This window comes from Acartia tonsa, chromosome 12, assembly GCF_053477335.1.
Source record: "Acartia tonsa isolate MP-2025a chromosome 12, ASM5347733v1, whole genome shotgun sequence".
Taxonomy (NCBI): Eukaryota; Metazoa; Arthropoda; class Copepoda; order Calanoida; family Acartiidae; genus Acartia; species Acartia tonsa.
Genome location: NC_137271.1, coordinates 17,146,571 through 17,159,241, shown reverse-complemented (window position 1 = coordinate 17,159,241; position 12,671 = coordinate 17,146,571). Strand labels below are relative to the sequence as shown.

At 33.6% G+C, this 12,671-nt stretch overlaps 1 protein-coding gene across 1 annotated transcript in view; it reads left to right on the top strand.

Annotated features, from left to right (window-relative positions):
* LOC145333219 (monocarboxylate transporter 10-like) overlaps positions 1 to 12,671 on the top strand; it is a 39,614-nt gene that overhangs the window by 11,385 nt on the left and 15,558 nt on the right. Inside the window, exons 7-15 of the mRNA XM_080178361.1 lie at positions 7,607 to 7,665; positions 8,007 to 8,075; positions 8,866 to 8,947; positions 9,699 to 9,784; positions 9,832 to 9,835; positions 10,490 to 10,585; positions 11,365 to 11,434; positions 11,591 to 11,652; positions 12,233 to 12,300. Coding sequence (XP_080034487.1) covers positions 7,607 to 7,665; positions 8,007 to 8,075; positions 8,866 to 8,947; positions 9,699 to 9,784; positions 9,832 to 9,835; positions 10,490 to 10,585; positions 11,365 to 11,434; positions 11,591 to 11,652; positions 12,233 to 12,300 — 596 coding nt within the window. The remainder of the gene's footprint in view (positions 1 to 7,606; positions 7,666 to 8,006; positions 8,076 to 8,865; positions 8,948 to 9,698; positions 9,785 to 9,831; positions 9,836 to 10,489; positions 10,586 to 11,364; positions 11,435 to 11,590; positions 11,653 to 12,232; positions 12,301 to 12,671) is intronic.

Below are 12,671 nucleotides of genomic sequence, written 5' to 3'. Positions count from 1 at the left end.
CAGCCAAAGGAGAAAATTCTATATTATGATTATGTTTAGGTTTTTTACGTCTATTCAAACAAATGACACAATTTGCAACTGCCGCCGCTACATATTTAGATACATAGGGCAAAATGAAGTGACGATTAATCCTGCTCAAAGTTTCCAAATAACCCCTATGCCCCGCTGTAACATCTGCATGAGCTAACAAGAAAACTTTATTGTACATTCCAATAGGTACCACTACCCGTTCAATAAATTGAAATTCTTTCTGAAGCCGCATAGGTGAAGTCAGGATAATTAAACCATCCTTATAACTCAGATGTTCAAAAAATCTTAATATTTGTTTACCACGATAAGGCATTTGAGACAATTCTCTGGACGTAGGTTTGACATTATTTACAATAAATTTCCTCACCTCAACTAAAACAGGATCCTTCTCCAGGCTACGACTAAACTCTCTCGCCTTCAATCTGGATGATATTTGACTGGCCGTCTCTGCTCCAATTCCTGCAATAAGACATAATTTAGGATCTTCCAATTGATATACAGTATCCAATATTAACTCTCCTTGTTCGTCTGTCGATAATTTAGATATCCTATCTTTACTATCCTTTAATGCAGTACGTGACAATATATCAACATTAGTATGCATCTTGCCCTGCCTATGTACAACCTCATAACTGAAGGTGGATAAAAAATTTATCCACCTTATGGTGAGACCAACAAAATATCCGTTCTGCCTCCAAGTAGATAGATGTTTCAGTGCAGCTGAATCAGTTCTCACGATAAACTTCTTGTGTCTCAAATAACATTCAAATCTTTCAACAGCATTTACTAATGCACATAATTCTCCTTTATGTGCTGCATAATTGGCTTCATGAGTTGAACAAACACGTGACCAACACGATATCATCTTCTCTTGTCCATTTTGTTTTTGACTTAACACCGCTGACATAGCTGTAGATGACCAATCTGTATCCAACACAAATGGTTCAGCCTCCATTCTCCAATCCGGGAACGATTTACTTATTTCTTCACAGAACAATTCTCTAGTCTTTGTAAAAGCTTCCATACTTTTTTCATCCCATTCTATTTTACTACTGTTTCTAAATTTGTTCAATGGTGCTGTAATATCAGAAAAATTCTTGAAATATGAACCATAATAATTTATGAAACCAGTAAATCTTTGAATATCTTTACCTGTTTCAGGTACTGGCCAATTCTTAATCTTTTCAATATATGCTTGGTCCATAAATATGCCTTCTTCATTTATAATATGGCCCAGAAATTTCACTTCCTCTGCAAACAATGTACATTTTCCAAGATTAATCTTGAGGCCTGCTTCACAGAATGTTCGTAGTAGAATATTCAAATGTTCCAGATGTTCCTCCACATTCATACTATATATAAGAACATCGTCCAGGTAAACTAGGCAAAATGCCCTTAATTCAGGACTCAAATCCATTACTCTATCCATCAACTTTACAAATGCACTTGGAGCATTGGTCAATCCAAACGGAAGCCTCTTGAAGCAATATTGCCGTCCATTAGAACAAAATGCTGTATATTTCCTGACAGATTCCTTCAAATGCATTGAATTATATGCTGAAGTTAGGTCAATAGACGTAAAAATCTTCTTTCCTCCAAGTTTGTCAAACAGCTCACCAATGTTAGGCAAAGGGTAACAGATCTTCTCAGTTATCTCATTTAATGAGCGGTAGTCCAGGACAAAACGGACTTTCACCTCGTTAGTATTTCCAACTTTCTTCTTAACAGCAAAAATTCCAGAATTAAACGGTGAATTACATTCTTCTATCACATCTGTTTCCAACCATAAATCAATCTGTTCTTTTAGTTTCTCTGCATGATGAGGATTGAGCCTAATCATCCTATTCTTGAAAGGTTGAGCTCCAGGAACCAACTGAATATCATACTCCTCCAAAGTACAAGATCCAATATCCGTAGGATCAATCGATAATGCCTTAAAATTCTTTAAGAACAACCCAACTATCCTTCCTTTCAAAGAAACATTATCCTTTAAAAACGGAACTTTATCCAACTTCAATTTATCTTTAATAAAACGAATCTTCTTTAATGTTGTTGACACATCTTCTTTAACCCTGTTCTCTTGCAGCATTGCTATCTTCTCCGCCACAAACAAATTTCCAACCAAAGTACCAGCAGGAACAGATTTCTTAACAGTTTCAAAATTCGTGATTTTAGTCATAATTTTACCGTTCTTTCCCACCTCAGTAATTCCTTCGTTTATCAACAAGTTGTTTCGGCTACAGTAACCCTGTCTAGGAGCTATATAACACAACTGTCCTTCAGGCATACTTCCTTTAGTTGAAACTTCTACCACCACTGTACTCAATGCAGGAATTTCTATTCGATTTTTCAATGAACAAATCCATTTTTGGTCTTGTAACTCAGCTACATTAATCTCAGGTTTCTTAGTTCTTGCTTTCTCCATTTTCTCCAAAACTGTATGAACCAAATTCTTCACTACAATTTTCCGTTTAGCTACTAAATTCACACTGATTCCATGCATCTCAATCCTGTTGCCGTCTTTGGCAAATATCGTCTTCACGTTATTTTTGTTCAACCAATAACTGCCTAGGTTCATAGGTACAGTCATGCCGGAAATAACAAAACAATCTTCTTGAAAACTGTGACCTCCAATCTGAAATTCAACATTCCGAACAACACCATCAATCTTGATGCTGGAACCCTGCACGCCTGTTGCTTTCGACTCCGTTTCTTCAATCACACAATCAAGCTTTCTAGCCAACACTTGAGATATCAGGCAGCCTCTTGCATTGCCGCTATCAATTAAAGTCAGGATTTCCATGCCACCAATCTTTGTTGGAACATAGACTTCAGCCGCTCCAGCCGCCATCTCAGAATCTTCATGAAACTTATAAAACAGCTATCTAACTCACACCAACAGTTATGAGGTTGTAACTATCCAATTGTCTATCAAATAACTATCTATCTGTCTACAACAAATAACAAAAAAACTGAATAAAACAATTCACTCACCGACAATATTTCATCCACCAACAGAAAATATCTCCTAATCCACAATCAACAACAGAAATTCTCCGGCCAACAGAAACTCCCCAAACTGTTAATCCACAATCAGTAAACTTCTCTCCGACCAATCTAAAATATTACAAAATTTTAGATGCCAATTGATGGAAAATCACTGTACATAAGAATTAATATTGATATCAATATATATATAACAAATTTACAAGACTATTTTTCGAATAGCAATATATATAATGGTAATCAAATGGTAACAACATGAAATCATAACAACTCACCATCAAATAAATAATGATGACAGTATCTCCCAACCACCAAAAAAAAAAACACTCTTCTCAGCCAATCTAAAATTAATACAATGATTTTAGATGCCATAAATAAATGTTTCACTGAACCAATAACTTGTAACACAATAAAAGAAATTGTATTAAGAAATATGACATGATCAAACATTATCAATCACTAAGTAGATTAACCTTCCAAATACCATAAGTTCAATTCTTTGAAATTCAATAAAATATTACCTAACAAAACTATTATTGTCAGATTAAACTGAGATGTATAAGAGGTTTAAAAGTCGAAATTCAACTAACTATATATCTCAATACCTGAGAGCACTTTCTTGCGCAGCTTTGCTTCTCTGCGCAGCCCAACTTTCTGCGCATGGCGCGCTCCACTCATTTCAGCTACCTCTATACACCGCCCCATATTGCGCATACCAGCTCTGAGAGACAGTGCAAATTTCTTTGCAAATATGGTCACTCCCCCTTTCTCTCAAACAAAAGAGACAGCTCCCCCATATCTGCGCATACCAACTCTGAGAGGTAGTGCAATATTCGTTGCAAATATGTTCACTCCCCCTTTCTCTTCCAACAAAAGAGACAGCTCCACCATATTTGTGCATACCAGCTCCGAGAGACAGCCCCTCCCTTCCTTCATAGAAAGAGACTTCTCCACGATTATATCTAATGCATTATAACAATTTTGCTTCATGAAATTCTAAACTTCATTAAAAATTTTGCTGAATCAACATCACTAAATCGCAATATAATTGTTTTAAAATCGAATACTTTAAATCACAATAACTGACTCATCTTTAAAAACAATTTTCCACATTTCATCAAAATTTAATACTTTTCAAATATCTAATTTCATATTTTTATCAAATTTAATTCAATTTAAAATTCAATTTAATATTTTTCAATAGCAATTTTACAAAATTGTATTCCTAATTCGTTTTTCATTTTCACTTTTTTATTATTCTTATCTCTGTTAGACTCCACAACAGTCTGAAACAAAAATGAATTTTCCTAATTTCAACAAAACATAATCAAAAACTAAATTAAATTATTTTGATTTCCATTATAACATAATCTCGTAATTTCATATAGGCTTATAAACAATATGTTATCTTATCATAATTCAAAATAAACCATCAAAATAAATTATCACAAAATTAGAGTCGCTTCGTTCACTCTTTATCATTAATTTTGTTTTGTTGTTGTTTATTTACAATGCGCATAAATCAAAACAATGCCGCGTAACAAGTAAAAATGGAATAAGGTTTTATGATTATAATACATTCAAAACATTAAAACCATAAAATGTCATCTATAATAGCATTATTCCATGCCTCGACTTCCGCTACAAGGTCTTCTTCATAATCGTTTGCCCCTAAACCATCGACATGCGCCACTTCCTTCGTATCCTCCCCTTCTTTCACCTCTCCTTCAATTTCACCAACCAATTTCTTTTTATCCAAACTATTTTCATTCTTTTTAAAACTCTTTTGCCCCGTCTTATAAGGAACAAAAGGCTTGTTTCCCCACCGCAAAAAGTATTTTCCTTTAGGATTAGGCAACTTTTTATCTCTAATATCAAAACAATCCCTCATCATGTGACCCTTTCTGTTGCAATAATAACAAATAAATCCACCTTGAATTGCGCCAATTAAAGGAATAAGTTCAGCTGGACCACCAAATTCATCAGCTAAATCAATTTCACATTGATTTATTTCAAATGACAAATTATCTTCATCACTAACCTGATCAATAGTTACAGGATTTGACTTGGAACCAACGCCACCAACCATCGTCTTAGCCAAAGCCATCTGGTTTGTTGTACATCCTCTAGCCATTGACCCTGAAATTTGATTAAATTGTAGCCCTTTAACAATCAATTGTGCTTTAACTATTAACTCTGTCCGAAACTTCGTTATCATTCGCACTTGTCCGTCACGTTCCAAATCCAATGCAAATTGACGCATCTGATTAGCCAAAAGTGGAGATAAAACCACATTACACACTTGAGAATAGAAATCCATAAACATATCATCAGTTGGTTTCGGATACGCACGTTTCCAGAAAGATAGTATCTTATCAAAAAATGCATCAATCTTATCATTCTCATGTTGCTTAACACTCAAATACGCATCTTTACACACATTTTTCATGTCGGGTGGTAAAAATGTCTCCCGCATCTTACACAAGTACCCCTTTAATGTTAATTGTCTATTCTCCATATCAGCAGGTTTTAGTGTATAACCACAAGCGGTTCTTACACCCACACATTTATCAAACAAAATTTCCTTACACACTTGATGATTAGTCATATGATAACGTCTAGTAGTCATCCAAAATCTCTCCAAATAATCATCAAAGAAAATCACATCATCGTCAACTGCAAATTCAGGCGCATTTTTTCTGAACTGATCATCAAGTTTAGCACACGTTTCATTGTACCTATGCACATTCTCCTCCCCCTGCGAAACATACAGAGATCTATCTGGTACATAAACAAGAGATTTACACCAACTAACCTGCGAATCACTCAGTCCAGCTTCAAAAAAATTGAGCGTATTAAAATCCTCCGCATCAATCTCAGAAAGGGCTGGCCACCACATGAGAACTCCATTATAGATATTATCCACAGCATCAACTCTAGACAATTCCCAAAGTTTTATGATCTTATCCTCATGTCCCTGCATACCACCAAAAATAGGCCGAGAACCACCAGCAAACAACTTAGGCTTCTCTTCTGATCCTCCAAATCCTCCAGATCCACCAGCCGTCCTCTGCCACGGCATAGAGTTATTTAAACCATTCTGCTGGTTATTCGACCCATTCTGCTGGGTATTCTGCTGATTATTCGACCCATTCTGCTGGGTATCCGAACCATTCTGCTGGTCATTCAAACTATTCTGCTGGGCAATCTTTTCAAGAATTCGCTGCTGACCAGTCATAAACTCATTCACAACGGTCACATTCTCAGTCTTGATATCATTATCAACACTAGGCTCCACCACCTTATTAAGACGATCTTCCAAATCGTCCATCCGAGTAGCCAGTCCAGTAACCGCAGCAACATTAGTATCAACATTATCCGTCAACTCTTGAATTTTCGTCTCCAGTGGCGCTATACGCCCACCCAGCTCCGCCGCCACATTATCAATTCTAGTCCCAAGAGCATGGATCTCATTAACCAAATGCAAATCCTTCTCATCCTGAGACAACTTCCTCCACTCTTCAATGGTCAATCCCATCGCTCCAACCAAAAAATACCTGAACAAACTAAAAAGAAAAGAAATAATACAATTAAAAGAAAATCTGAGCTATAGATTCGTACTACACTACTGCGCCAAAATGACGTATAGTAATAGCAAGAACAAACAGCTAAATATTCTTATAAAGTGTATTAATTCAATACAAGGTTAACATACAATAATAACATTAATATTAAGACAACTGTTCACTTTTATGTTCGTATCCTGTTGCAGAGCAATGACTTGCTCCGAAACCGTGGATACCAGAACTAAAAGCTAAACTATAAAATACATGCATTGCTCTTAAATCAGGAAGAAAGGGACTATACATCACAGTTATTAAAACTTAATTTTTCAGTGTGGCTTCGAAACCGATAATATCCACTGGATTAGATAAGTTTCTCAGCTATACTGAAAATATTATTAAAAAATTATATATGCATAGTATGATATATAAGTTGGAAGGAATTTTAATGTTAGAGGTAGATTTTAAATCAGCATCAAATTTTAAGGATTTTTTTTATACAATTCGTTTTTTGTATAATTCTTTATCTAAAAGCGGAAATACAATTTAAGTTCATAAATTTTGACCAATAGGATAGGTGGATTGGAAACTACCTGCGCTCTAATTGGTTGTATGATGTGCGACACTTAAGCAACTCCAATCAGAACGCAGATAACTTTTAATCTTCCAATCACAGATGTCAAAATTAATTAACTTAAATTGTATTTCCGCTTTTAGATAAAGAATTATACAAAAAACGAATTTTATAAAAAATCCTTAAAATTTGATGCTGATTTAAAATCTCCCTCTAACATTAAAATTCCTTCCATCTTATATATCATACTATGCATATATAATTTTTTAATAATATTTTCAGAATTTTAGATAAAGAATTATACAAAAAACGAATTTTATAAAAAATCCTTAAAATTTGATGCAGATTTCAAATCTCCCTCTAACATTAAAATTCTTTCCAACTTATATATCTTAATGCATAGGTATTAATCTTGTTTTTTATTATGTATTAGGATGTGGGATGGGGTTTGGAAGTTTAAACTCTGTTCTTCTAATCAACAAATATTTCAAGGAATTCATGGATTTTATATTATCTTACGACAGGGATAATCAACAATTTTGTTGTTCTGTTGGGTGCTGTCTTAGGAGGGAGGGACATTGGACTGTTTAACAACTTATCAACTTTGGGGACATTTATTGAATTTTTTTATTGGCTGGTTCAAACGTTTCAACCATCAATTGTAATCTACAGTAGGAGTAATATTGTGTATCATCATTGAGAATGTACATCGATTTTTCGTTCATTGTCTTATTCTTTAGATTCCGAATATAAGGAGATATAAAGGCAAAATAGTTTTTTTCTTGACCTATGAAATAATTCTACATAAAAAGAGAAATCCATGAAAATACTAGAAAAGAATTGGAATAGCCATGGGTATGTATGTCTGTGGGACGGGACTTGGAACCTTTGTAATGCCTCAGGTATAGAATTGCTTCGCTTCTTTTCATTTTTAAAAGCGAACCTTTTCTATAATTATTGTCGGTCCGTCCGTCTGTTCGTCACAGCCAGTTAGCTCTTTTCGTTAATTTAAACAGGTTAGAATTGTCCTATCGATTCCAAACTTTGCATGGTGATTCCTGTAGTAGTTTGTAGTACGATTAAGAAAGCACAGCAATTCTATAACCAGAATATCTGTTAACACCAAATTTTTATGTGATAAAATTATCCGATTGATCTGATTTTTGGAATTCTGATTCCTAGGACAACAAGGTGCAGTGTCATGAGCGAAGCATCTCTATAATCAATTCCTTAAATTTTGAGTATGTTCTTTAACAAAATCCTGTATTTACGCAGTTTTTAACAAATTTACTTACAATTTTGTTTCTACTTTTATATATTTATATCCTGATTATTCAGTTCTGACACTCTACGAGTGTTAATGTTTGTTTGTCCTACCGTTTCAGAGCTTCGCTTTTATGGATGTTTTCATCCTTGTTAAATGATATATTACACATGATGAAAGTTGCTTGATTTTCTGCCCAATAAAAGATACTTTAGTTATATTCTAGAAAATTTACTATGTAAATTAAAAGATTAACCCTTAATGGTCAGGGGTGGGGGGGGGGGGGTTGTGTTGAAATTTTCCCAATTAATTATGTTACCCTACCCTTATAACACAGTCGTTCCCCTCAAAGTGCTTAGCGATCACAGAACCCTCCCCTCTAAATAAAGCCCGTAAAAGTGATTGAAGTTTGATGTATATTTTTCTAGGTTGTAAAAATACTGCTGCAAAATTTTGATATTGAAACAGTAATCTTAATCTACACAGCTATATCTTGTAGTGCATTCTTTTGTAAGTTGATAATTTAGAAAGTGTCATGTGTGACGTCATAAAAATATCTATTTCATTTTTAGGAATTTCCTTTCCCACTTCTTCTGTCATCTCCCTTTTTTAGCCGTATTTCTATGACGTCACACATGACACTTTCCAGCGCTTCTAATATTTGTACTGAATACTTAAGTAGCTTGATATTTGTGTACCATTGATTGCACGACCTTTGTCAAATCTTAAGAGAATAGATAAACTAAATACCAAAACTTTCAATCCAAGGTATAAAACTGTTAGGATGTTTCTAACGAAACATGAGATAAAAGTAGGGAGGAACGAACAAACACACATACCATTTCATTTGTATATATACCTTTTAATAAAGTTTTATAAAAACCACCCACCACGAAATAGCTCAAAAGCTAACTTCCCTAAAAGTTATGGAACGGTCAGTCCAACCGTTTACAATATCTTGTAGACATACATAAAGACAGATAGAAATACTTTTTCTATGTTTCATTGGTGTTTTTTCAAAAAGTGCCTGTAGACAAACCACTCCAACTTATTTGATGATTAGTGGGGGTTGTTTTTTTTACTATGCCTTACCCGTGCGGAGCCCTAACCTGCAACAAGGCCTATACACGCATTTCCTTAACCCTACAGGGCTGCCCATTAAACTATATTAATACACAAGTAAAGAATTAAAAAATAAGGGGGTGCAGGGGTATTATTGCTCAACAGACACTTTAAGTGAAACTGGTGTTTTATTTTCTAGCTCCCGTGTTGATAAGATCTGACAACAAACCAAAAGAAGGAAAAGAAATGAAAGGAAAAGTTAGAATAATGGATTTATTATTACTTGCATCTTACACTAGATTATCATGTTAATGAAGTAACTCTTGTACCAGGCTGGTATAATGGTTTCCCCCTTTATCCCATCCCCTTCTACTGGATGAAAAACTGACCAATAAATGACATAGAAAATAGCAACCTAAATTGACGACAATTTTCCCCTTTCTTAATATCCACGTATAATCTACATCCCCTGCTAGAATATTTAATAATGAAATTAGGATCTTAATGGATTGACAAATTGACAATAAATTGACAAATTGACAATAAATAGACAAATTGCCCCTTTTTATATGCAAAAAAAAATCGGGAATCTAGCTTAAGGAATACGACAATGGACAATAAATTGACAAAATTGCTCCGCTTTGTAAGGAAAAAAATATTGGTAAATTTTTTTTTTATATTCATAGTTTGACGATCCAAACCTATCAAGATTTAATAAAAGTCCCCAAAATCACAAATATTCAATTTCTATAGCTATCAACTAGCGGATACGCCCCTATAGGCATCTAGACTCCCTTCAGGTTGGGGAGGGAAGGAGGAAGTCGAACCCCCCATTTTAAATTGTAGTTTTAAAATATTAGCGTTTTCTCTTTGGAGGGTGGTGAATTGCATAAAGGAGAACCATTTCGGTTCAGCGGTTAGGTATATAGGGAACAAACAGATCCAGTTACTTTTTTTATAAGATTATTCTAACATTTATAAAATGAACAGAAATAACTAAGTGCAAAGAATTGGAGGAAAAAGATGCTGAAAATAATAATGTAGAAAAGAAAGAACTATTAGAAAAAGAAGGCATGATAAAACAAGGTAGTTTTTTTATGTATCTGAAACTCTTTATAGTGCCTTTAAAAATAACGTAATATAATACAAATGACCAATGATAGACCAATACACAGACTAAATTGCCAATAGCAGACCAGTATACATTTTAATTAGCAATGGTAGGCCAATATGACGTCATTTTTATGCACTGTAAAAATCTTCTATGTATCTATATGTTAAAATAAAGTATTTTTCTGGGTATAATGCTAATAATAAAGTACAAGAAATAAATTTTGGATTCTTTTACGAAATCATAAAATACTAACCCCATGAAAAGGTTTAAACAACACTCATTTTCTAAGTTTTCTAAAAATGTAAACCTTACTACTAAACTAATCAGACGGGGGCACGAGCTATATGAAACTCTACCCATGGAATGAGGACCCTTTGCCGACTTTCAATTAGGTCATAGAATATCTGCCAATAGCGTCGGAAATATTAACACAGCCGAGTCCCTACAAAAGAGCAGAAAACAATTTTCTAACAAACGGAAAAGATCACCAGCACTGTCTGGTTTATACATCTATACTTATACATTTATTGTTAAATAAACCCATACCACTTATGCACATATGATAATCACTTTCATAATTTGAATATTGTATATAGTAAAACAGTGTGATTTTTTCAATTTTCATGCTTTGTCAATTTTTAGAAAGATGTTATAGTTTTTCTTAAAGATTAGATTATTTTTTCAAATGTTTTAGGGGAGTTTTCAACATTTTTAATTTTTCACAAAACTAATTAATTTCATATATATTCAGATGAAACTATTAAAGAAGAAAATGGTTGTAACAAATGTTTGAACTTTTTCAATCGTCTATATTTTTTCAGGTAAGCTAAAATAAAAATCTACTATTATAAGATCAATAGCTTCATTATAAAGGAAGAAAATGTTTAGTAATCAGATCTTAATGCACACAATATACAAATTACAAATGATAAAACTGGATTTCCTTGATTCATAAATGTTTATATGCTATTTTTTAGGATATTCTTTATGATAAAATGGAGCCTCGTCAAGAGTCCCAGATTTGTTTTTGTTGCGCTAGGAAAGTGATATTCTGATTTATAATAGTCATTTATCGCATTATATTATAGTCAGCTTTCTGCTTAAATATAAATGAAAAAATTTAAGATTAAAACCAGTTTCCTAGCCCGGAGGGGCCGAAGACCAGGGCTAACATAACTGGTATTAATTTTATTATTTTTGTTTCAATATTCCTGGGAAAATTGTCTGTAATACGATGTTTTATATTATTTTTCAGTATTCTTGAGCACAGGTTATAATCCAGCAAATTTTAATCTGTTTCTAATCCATACTGTATAAAAATTTACTTGCTTCCAACTTTTACACCAGTCAAATATTTTGGACAGTGTTCGTATTAATTTGGTAAATATCTAAAAAGACCCTATAATTGTCAATCTAACTATCTTTTTAAACATAAAGCCTGACAGAATAACCATATAGATTAGCTGCGCAAGGTCATGAATAGAATTTGCGAACATGTAGATTTTGTATAAGAATCAATTCATAACAGTTCTTATATATGAAATGCTACGCAAAAAGATAAAAAATATCAGTAAATAGACTACGGAAGTAAAAATTACAAATATCTACTTTATAATTAGCCGGAGCATCATTTTTCAATTTCTATCTCCTTTTTTACTCAGAAATGGCTGGTATTTGTTTCAATAAGGTAAAAGTCACGTTTTAAGTTAAAACATAGCTTGAAAATATAACAGGATGTTTGACTGTCTATCTGTCTTTGATTGTATTCATAAGGAGTGCAGCCAACTAGATCAATATATCAGGGCTTGGTAGCCACGTGTCAGCCTCTTGTAAGAGCCCTAGGGAAATCAACATTTTATAACTGGAAGTTTAAACCTGACCTAAATATCGCAATTCCTGTTTTTAAAGATTTTTCAAAGCGTCCAAACAGGCTTAAATTTGAGACTTAGTCACAGCTGCCAAATAGTGCTAAATGTTATTGATAAATAACAGGGGACAAACTTAAAATATCACAATTTTATTAGCTCGATCATGTTATATCAATTCCTACTTCTTTTT